At 41.0% G+C, this 21,975-nt stretch overlaps 2 protein-coding genes across 2 annotated transcripts; one reads left to right on the top strand and one right to left on the bottom strand.

The window, feature by feature from the left end:
• Window positions 1-5,915: 5,915 nt before the first annotated feature.
• Window positions 5,916-6,744, top strand: LOC139353747 (uncharacterized). The gene is made up of 2 exons (XM_070998069.1): window positions 5,916-6,220; window positions 6,402-6,744. Exons 1-2 carry the CDS (start codon window positions 5,916-5,918, stop codon window positions 6,742-6,744), a joined length of 648 nt encoding a protein of 215 aa, XP_070854170.1.
• Window positions 6,745-20,804: 14,060 nt separating this feature from the next.
• LOC139353746 (uncharacterized) lies at window positions 20,805-21,683 on the bottom strand. Its single transcript, XM_070998068.1, has one exon. The coding sequence runs from the start codon at window positions 21,681-21,683 to the stop codon at window positions 20,805-20,807; it is 879 nt and encodes a 292-aa protein (XP_070854169.1).
• Window positions 21,684-21,975: the final 292 nt, after the last annotated feature.

The raw sequence follows: 21,975 nt of genomic DNA, 5'->3' as shown, positions 1-21,975 counted from the left end.
GGATCAGGCATCAAAACTTCTAGCCAAGGGAAAATTTAAGCTTAGAAAGTGGTGCTCCAATGTGTCAGCTGTTTTGGATGGAGTTGCAGACAAGGATAAGGAGTCCTATTTGAAGTTTGATGATGGCACTGATTTTGCAAAAACCTTAGGTCTCGCTTGGGATCCAGTCTCTGACCAACTACTGTTTTCCTTTTCGGTCTTACAGTCAACCTCAAGCCCCTGCAGGCGATCTGTCCTGTCTGCAATAGCGCGATTCTACGATCCTCTCGGGTTGGTTGGACCTGTGATCACAAAATCGAAAATTTTCCTTCAACAACTGTGCAAGGAGAAGTTATCCTGGGATGAAAGCCTTCCTGAGTCACAGAATACGGAATGGAGTGCTATATGTACGAGTTTTGGGCAGATTAAGCATGCGTCATTTCCTCGGCTGGTTCGTTCTCCAAACTCTGAGAGTGAAATACATGGATTTTGTGATGCCAGCATAGAAGCATATGGTGCTTGTGTCTACATCGTTTGCAAAGGCCGATCTCAATTACTTTGCTCAAAGTCAAGGGTAGCCCCCTTGAAAACACTCACTGTGCCCAAGTTGGAACTGTGTGGGGCGGAGCTCCTGTCTAGGCTCATCGCAGAAGTGTCTGGGACGAATGCATTTGAGGGAAAGGTTTATTGCTGGAGCGACTCTGCTGTTGCGCTTTCATGGATCCGGGACGAGCCGTCCAGATTCAATATCTTTGTAGCGAACCGAGTAGCTGCCATTCAGGAGCTAACTGAGTCAGTGGAGTGGCGATATGTTCCAACTTCTTTAAATCCAGCTGACATTCTCTCCCGAGGTGCTTTTCCTGCTGAGCTCAACGAGTCTCCTCTCTGGGCACACGGACCAAAATTCCTCTGTGGCCCCAAAGCTGACTGGCCTATCCCAATCACTGCTGAAAAGCCAACACTTGAGGTTCGCCGGAGGATTCTACTAACAAAATCTCCATACGAAGACATAGTGGCCAGTTCAAAATTTGCCAATTCCTTTGCGGCCCTTCAAAGAATTTTCGGATACGTTTATAAGTTTAGTAATCGCATCCGGCGCCCTACGCTCACGGTGTCTGACCTTCAAGGCGGTACTCTGCTGTTGCTTCGTCTTGTCCAGCGCTCACATTTATGGGATGACATCAAATCATTGCAGTCAAAGGGAATGGTGCACTCCTCTAGCTCGCTCGCATCTCTTTCGCCATTCATTGACCAATTTGGGCTTCTTAGAGTGGATGGCCGCCTAAGGAATTCTTCTCTGGATTTTAATGGACGTCATCCAATTATATTGCCTCGTGGTCATTCGGTCACTATTGCCATTATTACTCACTTTCATGAACGCAATCTGCACACTGGGCCACGGGCACTACTCGGCATTATTCGATCCCAATATTGGCCTATTGGGGGGAGAAAGACGGTGATGAAGGCGGTAAACAAATGCATTAGATGCTTTCGAATGAAGCCTCGAGTAGTGGAGCATATAATGGCGGATCTTCCAAAGGAACGACTTGATGGATCTCATGCATTCGAAGTCACTGGCATTGACTTTTGCGGGCCATTTCTCTACAAGTCAGAGGTGCGAAGCAAGCCTCCAGTAAAATGCTACGTTTGTGTCTTCATTTGCTTCGCCACAAAGGCTATTCATCTGGAGTTGGTCAAGGATCTCTCTACGGTATCTTTTCTACATGGCCTCAAACGATTTGTATGCACTAGAAGAAGGCCGCGGCAGATTTGGTCTGATAATGCAACCAACTTTGTTGGAGCTCGCAATGAGTTGCTCGAACTAAGGCGCCTATTCCTCAGCAGTGATCATCAGAGAGCTACATTGGACTTTTGCCTAGCGGAGGCTATTGATTGGTGTTTCATTCCTCCTAGGTCGCCACACTTTGGCGGTCTTTGGGAAGCGGCTGTGAAGATCGCCAAGCATCATTTCTACCGCGCTGTTGGCACTGCTGTTTTAGCCTTTGAGGAGTTGCGGACCCTGGTGTGTCACATTTCGGCGGTTGTTAATTCTCGACCATTAGTCTCGATTTCAGAAAACCCAGCTGATCTGGATGTATTAACCCCAGCACATTTTTTGAATGGTGGTCCGCCTTCTTCTTTCGTCGAGCCGGATGTGACCAGTCTTAACTTCAATCGCTTGGATGGATGGCAACGCGTGGCATACTTGCAGCAGATCTTTTGGTCCCGATGGAAGGAAGAATACTTAACATTACTGCAGCAGCGCTCCAAGTGGCGCACCCCAAAACCTGGCCTGGTTGTCGATGACCTAGTTCTGGTTAAGGACGAAAACTTGCCTCCCATGAAGTGGCCCCTCGCCAGAGTGATCGAGCTTCTCTTCGGTGGAGACGGGGTTGCTCGAGTTGCCGTTCTGAAGACAGCATCAGGAGTGTCAAAGCGAGCAGTAAACAAGCTGTGTCTGCTACCCCTTAAGGATGATGTTGAAACCCAGGCTTCCAACGGGGGGAGTATGTCGGGTCACGCAGCCGCAGCAGCCAACTAACTTCTTAATTCGATCTCTTATATTAATGGCATCGCGAAAGGTAGCTCTCTTTATCTAGCTCTCTCGTCTTTTGTGTACTTGCATTTTTCGGCCCAGCTTTCGGCTGGCTGTCCGTTTGTAAAATCAGTACGAATTCTGATCTCGACATAAAACGCATTCTCGTCTCGCCTGCTGTACTCTCTCGCTAATAAATTGTTAACAAGCCTAAAGCAACCTGAAATTCGTATTTTAATTTAGCAAGAACTAATAAAAAAGCTTATTAGTTCAACAGAAGCGTTTCCGACCCCATAAAGTATATATATTCTTGATCAGGATCACTAGCCGAGTCGATCTAGCCATGTCCGTCTGTCCGTCTGTCCGTCTGTCCGGATGAACGCTGAGATCTCGGAAACTATGGGAGCTAGGCTATTGAGATTTGGCGTGCAGATTCCTGAGCTTCCTACGCAGCGCAAGTTTGTTTCAGTAGACTGCCACGCCCACTCTAACGCCCACAAACCGCCCAAAACTGTGGCTCCTACAGTTTTCATGCTAGATAGAAAATTTTAACTGAAATGTAAGGTTCTCATCAATACCTATCGATTGACCCAAAAAAAAGTTTGCCACGCCCACTTTAACGCCCACAAACCGCAAAACCCTGTGACGCCCACAATTTTCATGCTAGATAAAAATTTTTTTTAAATGAAATGTATTGGTCTCGTCAATACCTATCGATTGATCCAAAAAAAAATTTGCCACGCCCACTCTAACGCCCATAACGCTTAAATCTGTACACCGCCGGTAGGTGGCGCATTTTAATCTCGCTTTGCTGCTTGCATATCTCCATTTAGCTGAGTAACGGGTATCTGATAGTCGAGGTACTTGACTATAGCGTTCTCCCTTGTTTTTTATATATACGGGTTCATCATCAATTAATCTCAGCTTTTGTTTATAAAAATTTTTGGTAGTGATCGATTCGGTTTCTAGTCCGAACACATCACTATACTGGGTGCATAATGCTGTAAGTTATTTATTGAATTGAGGCGGGAAGTTTTTTGCAAGTTGGGATAATACAATTTTTTGTCTGTCTTCTAAGTCCGTTTTACTATGTCGTAGTTTGAAAGTGGTTCATGATGAATGTTTTTGATACAGACTACTTGATCTGTGTTTGTAGTATTTAGTAATCTTATATATGCATTTTGGACTGTTGCTATGGTATTTGCGATATAGATACCATGCTGAATTTCTTGATTCGGAATTAATACACTGTCTTCTTCTGAATTTATTTTGATTTTTCGGACGACTTGGGATCTTGCTGGCAGAATTAGGGAGTTGTTGCCAGAACTGTATGCTATTGGAACATAAATTGGATATTTTAGGTTATTTGGTCTTATTATAAGCCAGTCTTCAGACGGCTTGAAGTCTAATTGACAGTTGTATCTTTTGATAAAATCGATTCCTAGTATTCCATCACATGGAATAGCGAATTGCATATTTACGATATGGAAATCATGTTGAATTATGTACTTAGAAGTTTGAATTTCAATAGAAGTTAAGCCTTTAGATTTTGTAACTTCCTGACTTATACCCTGTATGTTTATGATGTGATTATCTTGAATGTTTTGAAAATTATCAGAATTTTCCTTCAATAAGGATATTTCCGCACCTGTGTCTAGTAAGAGAACTAATTCTTTTCCTGTTGCTACGTTCGTGAAAGTGACAAATGTATTTTGACTGAGATTTAAAGTGTGAATTTTGATGTTGTTTACTGTCGTGTATCTAAAGGTGTTTGGTAGTTTCCCGAATTTGTTTGCGCCACTCTAACATTGTTATTGTGGTTGTTGTTTCCCCCACGGCTGTTTCCGCCGCTGGTGTTTCCACCACGGTTGTTATTTCTGTTATAATTGTTATTTTGGTTATTTCTGTTATAGCCATTGTTTTGATTATATCCGTTATTCTGATAATATCTGGTATTGTTATAAATACCTCGATTATTACCTCGATTATTACCTCGTCCGCGATTTCCACCGCGCTGCGGGTAATTTTTGTAATATAGGACAGTGTTTGGCTGTCCAGTTGCTTCTGTCCAACTGCTTACAAATTTGGATATGGCTTCATTCATTGTATTGAAGGTACCGGCTTGCATTATAGTTTTTACCTTATCTATTTGGCAATTTTTAGTCATTGCTTTCACTGCATGCCGAGTGGAATAACGTCTGGCTAACTCTAGGGATAAGCCATCTGTTAAAAATGCACCTTCTAAGGATTTCGTCATCTGCTCAACCTCTTGTGTGTACTGGTTGGCAGTCTTATTGCGTTGTTGTAGGCTCATCAGTTTTGCTGACAACACTTCTACAGATTCGCCTTTCACGTTGTTTTTTAATCTGGAAATGACTTCAGCTATTGTTGTTTCATCTCCGATTAGATTTCTGGCGACACCTTTTAGCTTTGTTTTTATAATTGAAACTGCTAATTGTTCGTGTTCGCCTTTTATTGATTCTATTATTTCAGATTTACCATCGAAAACTGGTATAAGTTTGGATGCTGTGTTGATGAAATCAATATTAGATTGTGCCATTGTGATATTGTTTCTTATTTTATTTTCTATTAAGGAATTATCATCAGAATCTGTAGAATCATCCAGATCTGACATTAAAACAGCTGGAATAGTAAGATTATTTAAATCTTGCTCTTCTATTTTAGGATTTGTTTCTGTAAGGTCTTCTGATTCTATTTGGTCACTGTCAGTTTGTTTTGTTGATTCCGATTCATCACCAGTTTCAACTGCTAGGGAGGTGTTAAGTATAGTTGGTACCGATATGTCCAACTTAAACTTTTGTTTAATTGATATTAAATTATATCGTAGTCTGATCAAAAATTTTGATACTTGGGACCAATGATCTTGATTTAATTTTTCCCTCTGGCCATATATTAGTATTCGTGCTTCATTAAAGCATTTTACTAGAATTCCCACATGTTTTTTAATGGTATTCTTTTGAATTGGCCTGTTTTGAGTAAGTGACTTATATGATTTGTCAAAGTCAACTTTTATATTATTTAGCTGCTTATATAATTCATTCCATTCCATTATATTGTGGAGATGAATTATTTCTTGGAGACCATCATTACTATTGTTTTACCTAGTATTGGGTGTTCGTCTACTACTGATCTAACCTGTACCCCTGGGATGGTTGATAGGACAATTGCCTTTTGGGTGCTTGTGCAATGAATAAGTGGAGAGGCATCTAAATTAAATGTTTCAATATATAACTGCTCTCTCTCCTTCAGTGACAACGCCAAGTATTTGGGGTTAGTATTAGATAAGCGTCTGACATGGAGACTAAACAGCCAAGAGAGAACGAGGAAGGCAACAATTGCCCTCTACTCCTGCAAAAAGGCCATCGGAACGAAACGGGGCATGTCCCTAAAAATCGTCAACTGGATACACACAGCGATAGTTAAGCCTATTCTGCTCTACGGAGTGTCAATATGGTGGCCCGCGCTAATGAAGCAGACAACCACAACAAACCTAAACAAGGTACAACGAATGGCATCCTTATGCATAAGCGGAGCCCTTCGCACCACCCCCGACGAGGCGCTAAATGCTATTCTGAACCTTCCAAGTCTGGACTTAGCCGGCATGGAACGAGCTAAGATAGCTGCGGTTCGGATGAGGGACTTAGGGCAGTGGAAACCCCAAATATACGGTCAGTACAGATCTATGTAAACCTATTGAATACATCCACACGCCCTTTGAAGCATTGCTCCCAACCAGAGAAGACTGGGAGCAAGGCCAGCCGGGCCCTACAGAGGCAGTCAATTTCTACACTGACGGCTCAAAATTAAATAATCAAGTCGGAGGAGTTATATACTCCGAACAACTTAATATCAGGAAATCCTTCAGACTTCCGGATCACTGTAGCGTCTTCCAGGCGGAAGTATTTGCCATAATTGAAGCTTTGATGCTTCTGAACGATGCAAACTGTCAGAATAAACTGATTAAGATCTATAGTGATAGTCAAGCGGCTATCAGGTCGATTATCTCGACCAATACAAACTCCCACACCATATCAAACTGCCGCAAATCTCTGCACGAGATGGCTCTGCAGTTTAAAATTTACCTGATATGGGTCCCGGGTCACCGGAACATTACAGGCAATTGTATTGCAGATGAGCTGGCCAGGCATGGCACTACCGTTCCTCTCCTTCCGGACAAGGAGAACATTGGTATGCCGATGGCCACCTGAAAGCTTAACATTAGAAACCAATATAAGAAACTTGCGAGCCTAGCATGGACACATGTTAAGCACTGTCGCATCTCTCGCCAGACATGGCCAATCATCGACGCCAAGAGAACTTCGGAACTATTAAGACTAAACCGTACCGAGTGCGGAATGGTAATACGAGTGTTAACAGGCCACTTGTTGGTTGGCACACACGCAAGCAGATTGGGCGCGCGACGAAACGATTTCTGCAGAAGCTGCAGGGACGAGGAGGAAGAGGAAACGGTGGAACACCTGTTCTGTTCCTGCCCGGCCCTGAGCAGATCTAGACTGTACCACTTAGGGAATCCCTTCATGAGCAGTCTATCTGAGCTGGCGAACATAAGTCTAAAACGAATAATAAAATTCATTAAAGCAACCGGATGGGAATTATGCTAAGCCAGCTGCAATAAAGGCAGCAGATTTTAAGGAAAGGGGATACAGATCCACGCGGTACCAAAATGGACATTTTAAGGACTAAGTGTGTCAATGATTTGGCAGCCGCTCTAACCTTACCTAACCTATCTTCCCTATTGAATAGTCCTTCGAAATGTGTCCAAAATTTTTACAGTTAAAGCACTTTCGACCACTGTTTCGATTAGGGCACTGTGTTGTGAGTTTTTAAGATTCTTATCCATTTATTGAGAACGCATCTTTTATGGTAGTTTTATTATATTCTTTATTTATTTGGTTTGCATGATAGGAGCAGGGTTAATGCCGCTTCCAACGTCAAGTTGTTTCTGATTTTACAATTTGCCTTAGGATCTAAGTAAGCCTAATTCTCGTAGCTGCGCTGCTTACAGTTGGGCGGCAGAGAGACGGCTATGTATATCTTATGTATATAAAGTGTATTTAATTATGCTCTCTTCGGCTGGAGCGCGAGGGTATGTGTATGTACTTGAGTTTGGCTGAGCGGCCGGCGTGTGCAACAGGTCACCGGGTTGAGTAGCGCTACTCTCAATGATTTCAATATATTATTGCCCATCATTTTAAAATTATCAATTGAAACATGTTCAAAGATATTTTCCCATGGTGCCACTTTGAGTTGGCTGACTTTGTGAATACCGGTCTGCTTTTCAAGCCTTTGAAAGAATTGACCTAAGTCAATGGTTCCATTAGTATACAAATCGCTTACATCATAACTTGCTGTAATTTTCTTTCCGTGCTTAAATAAACACATTTTATTATTTACATGCAAGGTCACTACTTTACGTACTTCATCATTGTTTATGACTTCATATACGTTGGGCTTTGAAGCTTTTTCTATAGATTGCTTATGCAATTCTATTTGATCTTTTCCTGCGCAGGATTTCTGTCTACTTTGGTTTCTGGTACTGACTTTCAGAACTTTATTACTTGTTTGTATATTTGGTCTGTGATTGTTATTCTGGAGAGCGCATCGGCTACATAGTTGTCTTTACCCTTTAGATACTCCACCGTTAAATTATATTCCTCTAATTCAAGTCTCATTCGTGTTAGTTTGGAACTTGGTTTTACAATTGAAAATAAGTATGTCAGTGCTCTATGGTCTGTTTTGACAGTGAAGTGTCTACCATAAATATATGGTCTGAAGTGTGTTATTGCACAATGAATGGCTGCTAATTCTTGTTCTGTGGTGCTCTTGTTGCTTTCACCTTTCGTAAAGGATCTTGATGCGTATGCCACTGGAAGCTGTAGTCCATTTTCGTTTTGAGTTAGGACTGCTTCACAAGCGTATTTGCTAGCATCTGTGATTATGCAAAATTCTTTGCTTAAATCTGGGTATTGCAACAGAGTGGGATTTATTAATGCTGATGTAGGATGTTCGAAGGCGTTTTGACATTGTGTTGTCCGTTCGAATTTTACATCTTTCTTACATAATCTTGTTATGTGACGGGAGTATTCAGCAAAATTCTTTATAAAACGTCGGTAATAATTGCAAAATGCAACGAATCTTCTAGCGCTGTCCGCATCATGTGGGACTGGCAAGATTCCTTTATCTGTGCATTTATGTCCTAAGAAAGTGACTTCATGCATGAAAAATGAACATTTTTCAGGATGTAACTTCAAGTTGTGTTTCCTTCATTTTTCGAAAACATCAGTTAAGTTCTTGAGCATGTGTTTTTCGGAACAACCTATGACTATTAAGTCATCCATATAAAGAAATGCTTGCGAAGGTTCTAATCCAGAGAAAGCTATAGTCATCATTCTCTGAAAAGAGTTTGGCGCTATTTTTAAACCGAATGGTAATCGGGTGACGCGGTACGAACCATTGCTTGTTGAAAAAGATGTTATATCCCGTGAACTTTTTCCAGTTCAATTTGATGAAAACCTGACATTAAGTCAAGGCATGAGAAATATTTTGCTCTACCTAGTTGATCTAAAATATCATCGATTCTAGGGAGTGGAAATTTATCAGACAAGAGATTTTTATTAATTTGACGATAGTCAATTACTAATCGCCATTTTTTATTTTCCGAGTTTGGAAGTGACTTTTTTGGTACTAACAAAAGTGGGCTATTATAAGGTGATACAGAGGGTTCCACTATTTCATCACTGATGATATTTTGGACTTGTTTTTGAATTTCGTCTTGTTGACTATGAGGATTTCTATTATTTTTAGTGATTAGTAGTGATCGATTCGGTTTCTAGTCCGAACACATCACTATACTGGGTGCATAATGCTGTAAGTTGTTTATTGAATTGAGGCGGGAAGTTTTTTGCAAGTTGGGATAATACAATTTTTTGTCTGTCTTCTAAGTCCGTTTTTACTATGTCGTTGTTTGAAAGTGGTTCATGATGAATGTTTTTGATATAGACTACTTGATCTGTGTTTGTAGTATTTAGTAATCTTATATATGTATTTTGCACTGTTGCTATGGTATTTGCGATATAGATACCATGCTGAATTTCTTGATTCGGAATTAATACACTGTCTTCTTCTGAATTTATTTTGATTTTTCGGACGACTTGGGATCTTACTGGCAGAATTAGGGAGTTTTTGCCAGAACTGTATGCTATTGGAACATAAATTGGATATTTTAGGTTATTTGGTCTTATTATAAGCCAGTCTTCAGACGGCTTGAAGTCTAATTGACAGTTGTATCTTTTGATAAAATCGATTCCTAGTATTCCATCACATGGAATAGCGAATTGCATATTTACGATATGGAAATCATGTTGAATTATGTACTTAGAAGTTTGAATTTCAATAGAAGTTAAGCCTTTTGATTTGGTAACTTCCTGACTTATACCCTGTATGTTTATGATGTGATTATCTTGAATGTTTTGAAAATTATCACAATTTTCCTTCAATAAGGATATTTCCGCACCTGTGTCTAGTAAGAGAACTAATTCTTTTCCTGTTGCTACGTTCGTGAAAGTGACAAATGTATTTTGACTGAGATTTAAAGTGTGAATTTTCATGTTGTTTACTGTCGTGTATCTAAAGGTGGTTGGGAGTTTCCCGAATTTGTTTGTGCCACTCTAACATTGTTATTGTGGTTGTTGTTGTTTCCCCCACGGCTGTTTCCGCCGCTGGTGTTTCCACCACGGTTGTTGTTTCTGTAATAATTGTTATTTTGGTTATTTCTGTTATAACCATTGTTTTGATTATATCCGTTATTCTGATAATATCTGGTTTTGTTATAATTACCTCGATTATTACCTCCGCGATTTCCACAGCGCTGCGGGTAATTTTTGTAATATAGGACAGTGTTTGGATATGGCTTCATTCATTGTATTAAAGGTACCGGCATGCATTATAGTTTTTACCTTATCTATTTGGCAATTTTTAGTCATTGCTTTCACTGCATGCCGAGTGGAATAACGTCTGGCTAACTCTAGGGATAAGCCATCTGTTATAAATGCACCTTCTAAGGATTTCGTCATCTGCTCAACCTCTTGTGTGTACTGGCTGGCAGTTTTATTGCGTTGTTGTAGGCTCATCAGTTTTGCTGACAACACTTCTACAGTTTCGCCTTTGACCTTGTTTTTTAATCTGGAAATGACTTCAGCTATTGTTGTTTCATCTCCGATTAGATTTCTGGTGACACCTTTTAGCTTTGTTTTTATAATTGAAACTGCTAATTGTTAGTGTTCGCCTTTTATGGATTCTACTATTTCTAATGCATCCATAAAACTTGTTAAGTTTTCAGATTTACCATCGAAAACTGGTATAAGCTTGGATGCTGTGTTAATGAAATCAATATTAGATTGTGCCATTGTGATATTGTTTCTTATTTTATTTTCTATTATGGAATTATCATCAGAATCTGTAGAATTATCCAGATCTGACATTAAAACAGCTGGAATAGTAAGATTATTTAAATCTTGCTCTTCTATTTTAGGATTTGTTTCTGTAAGGTCTTCTGATTCTATTTGGTCACTGTCAGTTTGTTTTGTTGATTCCGATTCATCACCAGTTTCAACTGCTAGGGAAGTGTTAAGTATAGTTGGTACCGATATGTCCAACTTAAACTTTTGTTTAATTGATATTAAATTAGATCGTAGTCTGATCAAAAATTTTGATACTTGGGACCAATGATCTTGATTTAATTTTTCCCTCTGGCCATATATTAGTATTCGTGCTTCATTAAAGCATTTTACTAGAATTCCCACATGTTTTTTAATGGTATTTTTTTTGAATTGGCCTGTTTTGAGTAAGTGACTTATATGATTTGTCAAAGTCAACTTTTATGTTATTTAGCTGCTTATATAATTCATTCCATTCCATTATATTGTGGAGATGAATTATTTCTTGAAGACCATCATTACTATTGTTTTACCTAGTATTGGGTGTTCGTCTACTACTGATTTAACCTGTACCCCTGGGATGGTTGATAGGACAATTGCCTTTTGGGTGCTTGTGCAATGAATTAGTGGAGAGGCATCTAAATTAAATGTTTCAATATATAAGTTTTCTAACTCGTAAATGCTTACTGAAGTTGGTGCAACTAATTGCAGAATTCTTTCTCTAAAATAGATGTCCCTATCAAATGTGTTTGCAATTGCTTTTAGCGTAGCCATTTTTAATTAATTTGTTTTTATTTATTTATTTGTTTTTTATTCCATTTTCTTTAACTTTTTTTTTAAAATTTAAATACAGCAATATTTTTATAATAATGTTGTTTGTGCCAAAATGTTTAAATTTTGTCCAGATCATTTGCCTGGCTCATATATTTTTTTTTTAGACATTTATTGTGCAATTTTTAAAGTTTATAGAAACAGTTTGCGCACATTATTACAACAATTATTATAAGCAATGTATGAATCAATTCTAAGTCTATGGGGTTTGATTCTACCTTATTAATAACATTTGCAGTGGAATCCACTGTTTTTGTATCTATTAAACCCATCTTTGGGGTTGGTGTTCTTAATATATATCTTGGTCTGTCAAATTCTTTGGATTTTTGAATCAATTCGTAAATGTTGTTAATGTTATTCATAAACAACTAGTTTAATATTATTAATTTTGATTTTACTTTACTTTTACTTTTTGACCAATTATTATCTTATTTTACATATAATTTCCTGCCTATTTTGTGTATGGTTTTCAGGCCATACTTTAATCGGGCAACTTTTATGTCGCTCAATTTTTACAATTGTTTTTATAATATAAATGAAAAAATATGCATCGCAGTGCAATTAAAAAAATTTTTGCAACGCAGTGCAAAGATAAAAAAATTATGCGCTCTTGGTAGCGCTGTCGGTTCACACTTCCTTGGTACCGGTGCTGGCTGCACAGGTGTACTTTATGTTGGGGCACCGGTGCTGGCTAAACAGGTGTACTCGCAGAACGGGGAGCACAGTGGTCCCTCGCAGTCATCTGCGCACGTCTTCTTTAGTTTTGGTATGGCAACTTTATCTGGAGGAGGCAATGTGTTTTTATTTTTTGAAATATTTTGGATTACAGGGTAGGTGGATGTGGCTGTAGCTGTGGTCTGATTTTTTCGTTCTGATAGCAAATTTTTTAGGTATTCGACTTCGGCATGTATTTTTACCGAGTCGTTCCACTGTATTGCTTTGCCGCTGTTGAGCAGCTTCAGTAGATGAGCCTTTCTGGCTTTTAATCTTTTGACCACGCCACTTCTTTTGGCACACATCACACTCTACTCACTGCGTTTCTTCTCTTGTTCCTTTTGTTGTTGCCGTTTTTGTTGCTGTTGTTGCCTTTGTTGCTGCTGTTGTCTTTGTTGCTGTTGATTGCTGCTATCGCCTTAGTTGCTGTCTACTTATTTTTCGAAGTCCCGATCCATGTCCAGATCCAGGTCCAGATCCTTTAGGACCAAAGTCACGGTCGCCATGTTGTGAGGAACTCCTTGTGTTGGTAGTTTTTAAGATTCTTATCCATTTATTGAGAACGCATCTTTTATGGTAGTTTTATTATATTCTTTATTTATTTGGTTTGCATGATAGGAGCAGCGTTAATGCCGCTTCCAACGTAAAGTTGTTTCTGATTTTACAATTTGCCTTAGGATCTAAGTAAGCCTAATTCTCGTAGCTGCGCTGCTTACAGTTGGGCGGCAGAGAGACGGCTATGTATATCTTATGTATATAAAGTGTATTTAATTATGCTCTCTTTGGCTGGAGCGCGAGGGCATGTGTATGTACTTGAGTTTGGCTGAGCGGCCGGCGTGTGCAACAGAATGCTGACACTTGCACTTTCTTTAAGCGCGCCGATCGACTCATGTTTCGGCCACTTAGGGTTTTTGACCGAGCCTTTTGTTTATATAAACACTGCAACAAAGTGTTACAGTGTGTTTGTTTCAAGTACTCTTGGTACAGTAGATATTCGATATAAGTGCATACTACAACATACTTTCCGACGAATCTAGCATACCCTTTTATTCTACGAGTAACGGGTATAAATAACAAGGAAGAACTCTATAGTCGAGTACCTCGACTGTCAGATACCCGTTACTGAGCTAAAGGGACCAAAGGGAAATGGAGATATGCTAGCAACAAAGCGAGATTGAAATGCGCCACCAACCGGCGGTAGTGGGCGTGGCAAACTTTTTTTTGGGTCAATCGATAGGTATCGATACCAACAGAATGAAACATTTCAGTTAAAATTTTTATTCTAGCATCAAAACGGTAGGAGCCGCCGTTTTGGGCGGTTTGTGGGCGTTAGAGTGGGCGTGGCACTCTGCTGAAACAAACTTGCGCTGCGCAGGAATCTCAGGAATCTGCATGCCCAATCCCAGTAACGTAGCTCTTATAATTTCCGAGATATCAGCGTTCATACGGACAGACGGACATGGCTAGATCGACTCGGCTAGTGCGCTCATCAAGAATATATATACCTTATGGGGTCGGAAAGTAGTATACCCTAGTATACCCCTTTTCTCTACGAGTAACGGGTATAAAAATTAAAGTGAAAAGAAAAAGCTGAATTACAAATTCTAATACAAATGCAGGAAGATCTTATGGCAATGTCTCCCTAAGCAGTTACAACCACAAAATAAATCGAAGGGAGAGCTGAGGGCCATCCCGCTTCACACATATTAAAATAACCAAGAAAGAAGGCCTAGCATGAACAATAAAGGAGCACTGAAGACATCCCATTAAACCAAGGAAGAAAGAAGACAATTAGTGAGCGTTTACTTTTTATTTTCTTTAAGCATTTAGAGGAAAAGTTTAATAAAATCAAATAAGGGGAAGACCTAATTAACGATTTTGAAAGCATTCTCACCATGCCTCAACCCCAACCTGCAATGGCTTCTAGCAGCCAAGATAATAACCAAGTGAGCGATTTAATTACAGATATTTTCAAAAATAAGTTGAACACTTTAAGGAATAAGATCGTGAGTATAAAAGCACAACTAAATCATAATCGGGGGTCTCACAGAAATCCCTTTTAACCAAATTTCATTCGTGTTACAGACGTAATTATTGACGGTTTCTGAATCCCTCTACTTTGACAGACGTTTTGATAAAATAAAGGAACTTAGAAATGCTTGCCAAGAATAACACTATAATTAAGACAGCACTAACGAAATCTGTGAACTATCTTCATACTCCAATTTTTATATTGTCGAAGACACAAAAAAATAATTATTCGAACGTTCGTTTCACTCGACAGTTCACACAAGAATGCCTCTCGTATCGATTGCTTAGAAACTATCAATTCGTCTCTCTTACCAGAATTATCGGTAATAAATTGACCATCCGATGAGCCTACTACAATTCGGCCATCCTGCGTATTGGGTCTCTTGATCCTTATGTACGTACTTAAGACTAAAGTTCAATCTAATTACAATATTCTTATGTTTCCTTACATGGTATATTGAAGCTCTGCATTACAATGATTTTCTTTTACCTATCCACGGTCTAATATTTTGAGCAACATCAATGTCTTTCAATAAGAGCCTGGCGTTGCGAAGTATCTTTGCTATAATGCTAAAACGTAATCCCCCTTTGCATAATCCTTCGCCGTTTTTTCATTGCTTTGTCAAAATAAGTCTTATTGTATGCCTGCGCTTGATTTTGATTATATACGTGTATGATCGCATAGCCTTTACTTGAATCTCTTCTAAGCTTTATGTAACAATTGTATCCTGTATATCTTCCAATCCTTCTCTAAGCTCATCTACAATCTCACTTTTCTGTTGTACACCAAATAGCATTTTGCTTGGGATCTATTTACTACTTCTGTGTACAGTTTAATTAAGTGTATACTCTATTTGCTCAAATACAGGTTCAGGTTCCGTAAGTTTTGCGATAATAGGACCAATGCTATATGCAATGGTTGAAACGGGTTATCCCCTTTCGGGGAAGGGTTTAAGAAACCTTCTGATTTTGCAGCTTTCGGGAAAAACGCTACGCATTTCAAGCAATTTTAAATACGACTACAGCTTTTTTCTTTCATGTTCTTAAACCAATATGTTTTTCAAATCGCATCTATCATTTTATCTCTAACGATGGCCCAAATACATTATGGTATTTACTTAAAATGTGACTTTCCATTTCTTCAGGGACATAAAATATCAATCTGTCGTTCTGTCGTTTTTTTGTAGACAACCCCGTTCCTTATTTGAAGCTGATTTTTTTCGAATTGATCCCTTACTTGTTGTATATTTGAGTCCTTTGATTGGCAGATTAACAGATTATCTTCAAAACTATTAGCCTCAACATGACTTGACACCATGTCAACAGATTGTATTTTTTCCCCGATCGGTGAGCCACTTCGTAATCGTAATTTTGAAGTTCGAGTGCCCACCGGGCTATTCTAGGGTTTAGTTCGACCCTATTTATTGTAAAAGTACCTTAAAATGCTTTCCCTTAAGGTATATTCGAAATCTGCGAAGAGCATATATAATAGCCTAGAAACGTTGGCTATTTCGAATATACCTTCAGGGAAAGCATTTTAAGGTACTTTTACATTCTCTCAAAGCTGTGGTATTTTGCCTCCGTATCTGTAGTTTGCTTTGAGAAATAGAACACGCGATGAAATTTCCCATCTCCTTTCTTTTGTATTAACACCGCACCGAAACCTAAAGAGCTCGCATCGCAATGCAAAAAACAGTTCAACTCTCTCTCCTTAAATGAAAATTCTTTGTCTTTCCCTGTCATGTCAAGTGGATTGGCTAAAATAGAAAAGCCTTTTATGAATCGTCTGAAATATGAGCATAAACCCAAAAATCGTTGAACATTTTGCTATTTTTCTGGAATTGGAAAGTTCCTAATTGCATTAAGATGTTTATCGCAGCTCTAACTTATTATTTACTAATCGGATAAATACTTATTTTAATGTTTATAAATGTTGTTCTACATTCATGCTTGCTACCATAATATCATCCATATATACAATAACTTGGTTCTCTCTAATCAAACAGGCAAAAAATGTTTACGAAAGTTGAAATACTGCTGAAGCATTTTTTATGCCCATAGGTATCCTCAAAAATTAAAACTCTTCTAAGGGAGTTACGAAAGAAGTTTATTTTACAGATTCGTCACTCACAAAAACGTGAAAGTATCCATTTTTTAGATCGAGCTTTGAGAACATACTTTTATTGACTAGCTTGTCCAAAAGGTCATCTATTAAAGGTAAGAGATAGTTGTCTTTTATAAGAACTTTGTTTAGCTCCCTAAAGTCTATGCATAATCTAAGATCTCCATTTTTCTTCTTTACTAATGCAACTGGAGAAGTGAATTCCAAGTCGCATTTCGGATAATTCCTTTCTCCAGGTATTCGTCTAACAATTTTTGGAGCTGTTCGTTTTCACTATATGATAGTCGTCTGGGTGAACAGCTGAGTGGCTTGATTTTTCTAAGATAATTTTAATTTCACATCTGGTAAATGGTATTTCTGGTCTTTAAGCAGTAATATATAATTCCTTAAACATCTTGCCAAACCTTGATTTGGTCTCATAGTTGATATCTTTATCATTATATCGTGATGTTTCACATATCCTCCTCAAATCTTTCTTGCAAAACGCTCCTTGGCAGGCTATTAATCTGTTTTCCGAAAAGTTTCTGTTTACATTTCTCTTTTGCCAACAGTCGCTTCCTAACAGTCTCTGAAATAGAGGGTGGCGGCTTTCCTGTGTTCTTCAAGCTTGTAGTGGGGAAATTCCTGGATGAAATATGCTTCAGGGCACAGAAAACTGACTTGGACTTCTTTTCACTTGAAATTCACTTTATTAGCCGCAGCGTGGGCTTTCTTGGAGTGGTAACTTAGAACTGACAGCTTGAACTTAACTCTAATGTTAGGAGAGCGGGGGTGGAGACTGTTAACAGTCCGAGAGCGAGATGAGAGACCATCTGGACGTAACTGCTGTCGTCTGTTAACCACTAACGTTCACAGTAGCACCTCCTTGGCGCGGATATTCTCCCCCCCTTGCGACGACAAACGTAGTTACCAAATCAGACCTCGTCGGGCACCTTAAGACTGTCGACATGATCCGGAGACAATCCAGCCGAACACAGTGCTTTGTGCCACAGGCTACCCCTCATGCAGATTCAGGAACCCGGGCTGGATGACGTCACGGTACACGTCAGAGCCCAACACCAGGGATATAGTCGCCGGTCGATGAAATTGTTCGTCAGCGAGGCGGATATCGTTGAACTTAGCGCGAACATCGTCGGCTAGGGCGCGGATTGGAGTGCGAGTCCGGAAGTTGGGTCTAACGTTCAGCACCACGTCGATTCTGAAGGTGCCCGACCGTGACCTTATAGTTGCCGAACAGACCGTCTCGTCTCCGACGCTCGTAGTGGAGAGGCCGAACGACGCGGCCAGCGACCGGTCGATGGTGCTCACTGGTGTGCACGGGTCGATCAGGGCCCCGCCTCGTACTTATTGGTTCCCGTGTCGAGAACCACGATGGCCGTCGGGATGATTTGCACACTCCGATGCTGCAACAGAGACGCCACAAATGGAGCTGCAGTTGGCTGGTCGGAACACCGGGAATGGTTCCGCGAGCTTGGCGTTGGACTTGGCGAGCGTAAACCTGAAACTGAAGGTCGTGGTGACGTCATCGAGGGTCGGAACGGAGAAATTGATCGGCAGCGCGAACCAGAAGATTCGCGCAAATATAGCAGCGTGTGGTGGTCCTGCCCGCACTTTTTGCACGTGTCTCCGCTGCGACATACTTCTTCGGAATGCTGGTGGGCCAGGCAATTTGCACAATATTAATTTATGAGAACGGCGCGGAGTCGCTTCTCAGTGCTGACCCTCAGGAAACGGTTGCACTTCCGTAGAGGATGGATTCCCCGACAGACTCGGCAGCGGTAGGATCGAGTACCTCGTGAACGTCTGTCGTCCACAGTTTGGGCGCTGCGAGGACGTGAAGCCATGGTTTTAATGCTTCAATAAAAAACAAGGAAGAACGCTATAGTCGAGTACCTCGACTATCACATACCCGTTACTCAGATAATGGGACCAAAAGGAAATGGAGATATGCAAGCAAAAAGCGAGATTGAAATGCGCCACCTACCGGCGGTAGACAGATTTAAGCGTTATGGGCGTTAGAGTGGGCGTGGCAAACTTTTTTTTTGGGTCAATCGATAAGTATTGACGAGAACAACACATTTCAGTTAAAATTTTTTATCTAGCATGAAAATTGTGGGCGCCACAGGCTTGGCCGGTTTGTGGGCGTTAGAGTGGGCGTGGCACATTGCTGAATCAAACTTGCGCTGCGTAAGAAGCAATAGAATAAGTTAGCCGCGCACTTTGCTCTCTCTGAGCGCCGGCAGTGCTTCTTTCTTTGCCGCTAAGTTCGGCCGGCAACTATTTACATACACACACATACACGCGTAAAAACATTTCGCATTGTCTGGCTCTGACGTCATAGCTTTTTTTTCTTGGGAGGTTTGTGGGCGTTAGAGTGGGCGTAGCAGTCTACTGAAACAAACTTGCGCTGCGCTTTTTTTGGGTCAATCGATAGGTATTGACAAGACTAATACATTTCAGTTAAAATTTTCTATCTAGCATCAAAACTTTAGAGTGGGCGTGGCAGTCTACTGAAACAAACTTGCGCTGCGTAAGAAGCTCAGGAATCTCTACGCCAAATCTCAATAGCCTAGCTCTCATAGTTTCCGAGATCTCAGCGTTCATCCGGACAGACAGACGGACAGACGGACAGACGGACATGGCTAGATCGACTCGGCTAGTGATCCTGAAGAAGAATATATATACTTTATGGGGTCGGAAACGCTTCCTTCTGCCTGTTACATACTTTCCGACGAATCTAGTATACCCTTTTACTCTACGAGTAACGGGTATAAAGACAAGCGCATTTAGTATTAATTGTGAATGGATTTTAAAGCACTATTGTGGAAGAGCGGAGGTTGCCTTGGCCTCCATAGGAAGAAGTACTAGCTTGTGGATGGGACGCGTTATAGTCCCTCGAGCGGTAAGGATTTTCTGGAAAGACAGATACAACTCTGCCGAGCCGCCAGTCGTTTGATGGCATATTGTCTTCTTTGACGACCACCATATCATCGACTTAGATGTCTCTGGAAGGATTCTGTCACTTATTGCGCTTGTGAAGTTTCTTTAAGTACTCCTCTTTCCATCGCGCACTGAACTGCTGATGCTGGGCCTTTAAGTATTGCCAGCGATTTATAATCGACATAGCTTCGCCCTTAATTTCGGGTTCAGCTGTGTAAAGGATCGGACCCCCAATCAGAAAGTGACCTGACTTGTAGAAAAGTGCCTTGAAGCTTTTCACTCCAGCCTCGCACAATCCACCCATATGTGCAGCTCCTGGAGGAATGAACCGCCACAAGATCCCCTGATGGCTATAGGTATCACTCACTGAACTGAAATGTAATGTTCTCATCAATACCTATCGATTGACCCAAAAAAAAGTTTGCCACGCCCACCCTAAAGCCCATAAACCGCCCACAAACTTAAAAAAATTGTAGATATGAACGTGGATATCACGGAAACTATCAAAGATAGAGAATTGGGATTTCAGATTTAGATTCCGTAGCCTTATACGCAGCGCAAGTTTGTTACGCGAATATGCCACGCCCACTCTAACGCCCACAAACCGCGAAAACATGTGACGCCCACAATTTTTATGCTAGATAAAAAATTTTAGCTGAAATGTATTAGTCTCGACAACACCTATCGATTGGTCCAAAAAAAATTTGCCACGCCCACTCTAACGCCCATAACGCTTAAATCTGTATACCGCCGATAGGTGGCGGATTTTAATCTCGCTTTGCTTCTTGCATATCTCTATTTAGCTGAGTAACGGGTATCTGATAGTCGAGGTACTCGACTATAGCGTTCTTCCTTGTTTTTTATCTCAAACGGGCCTGCATAATCAATGCCAGTATATGTAAATGGCCTGGAGAAGGAAACTCGATAGGTAGGAAGATCGCCCATTAATTGCGTCTGTACTCTCTTCTTGTAAATAGTGCACACCTAACAGGAGTTTAGCACAGCTTTTACCAGATTCTTGATTTTAGGAATCCAATACTTCGATCGGATGAGGTGTACCACTAGTTGGTTGCCTCCATGCAGGGAAATCTGGTGAAAAAAGGACGAGCAGACGAGCTAGTCGACAGTTGTATGGCAGTATATTAGGATGCCGCTCGTCATACTGAAGGGCTGTTTAGGCTGTAATGCGACCACATGCCCTTAACAGGCCTCGCTGGTCAAGAAATGGAAACAGGTTGGCTATCGGGGTGGAAACTGGAATTTGACGCGTATCGTTTAGGAATTTAAGCTCCTGGGTATATTCCTCCCGCTGGGCATATAGAATCAGAGCTCTTTCAGCTTCTCGGACCTCTTCCTTGGTAGGCCGATCAGCTAGGCCCCTCGGCCTCTTGCTGCAGCGTTGAGTGAACCGTAACACGTACGCAAGGACCCGCAGAGCCTTGTCCAACTTGGAGAACCGTTCCAGAAAATCTTCGGCTGGGGCCTTTGCGAAATTGACCTTCACAGCACGCTGCTCTATGTCTGTGACTGGAGGTGCAAGCCCCAGTGTTGGCCACTTGTCTTTTGGCTGTTGTAACCAATCCGGTCCCTCCCACCAGAGTTGGCTATGAACCAGCTCCCGCAGCGACACGCCTCGACTGGCTAGGTCCGCGGAATTGTGCTCAGATCGCACATGCGCCCAATGCTCAGCGCTTGTCACCTGAGTAATCTTGGTCACTCGGTTGGCTACAAACGTGGTCCAGTGGCATGCCGGTTTATTCAACCATGCGAGGACGATGGTGAAATCAGTCCAGCAGAAAATGTCGGAATTGGAAATTGGAAGGGACACCATTTTAACAGGGGCGACTCGGGTTTTGGCGGTAAGCAGACGTGTCATAATGTTATGGCCTACTTCAACCCGCAAGTATATTGCGGCTCCATATGCCTTCTGCGACGCATCACAAAAACCATGATGCTCTACCTTTACCTCTGGCTGGAAACCAACCCACCTTCGAATACGGATCTGTTCAAGCTCGGAATAGCTGCGCAAGAATTCTTGCCATCTTTGATTCATTTCTGCGGGGATATTTTCATCCCAGACCAACTCTTGCAACCAAATCTCTTGCATAAAGATTTTTGAGCGGACAATAAACGGGGACAGCCATCCGGCTGGGTCAAAAAGTTTCGCGATTTGGGAAAGTACCTCTCTCTTCATATAAGTAGATGGCGGTGGGACAAAGTAGAACTCATCCGAGGTCGCATTCCACCGAACACCAAGTGTTTTGGCAAAACTGTCGGACTTAAGGTCACGAAAGTCGTCGTGGAGTAGATCCTCGTTTGGGATATCTTCGAGTATGCTCTCCTGA

Source organism: Drosophila suzukii, chromosome Y, assembly GCF_043229965.1.
Source record: "Drosophila suzukii chromosome Y, CBGP_Dsuzu_IsoJpt1.0, whole genome shotgun sequence".
Taxonomy (NCBI): domain Eukaryota; kingdom Metazoa; phylum Arthropoda; class Insecta; order Diptera; family Drosophilidae; genus Drosophila; species Drosophila suzukii.
This window is presented reverse-complemented; position numbering and strand designations above follow the sequence as displayed.

Coding starts and splice junctions, on each gene's coding strand:
- LOC139353746 (XM_070998068.1), bottom strand. CDS start 21,683: ATGAATCAAAGATGGCAAGAATTCTTGCGCAGCTATTCCGAGCTTGAA.
- LOC139353747 (XM_070998069.1), top strand. CDS start 5,916: ATGTCCCTAAAAATCGTCAACTGGATACACACAGCGATAGTTAAGCCT. Junction 6,221..6,401: donor TACGGTCAGTACAGATCTAT/GTAAACCTATTG, acceptor GAAATCCTTCAG/ACTTCCGGATCACTGTAGCG.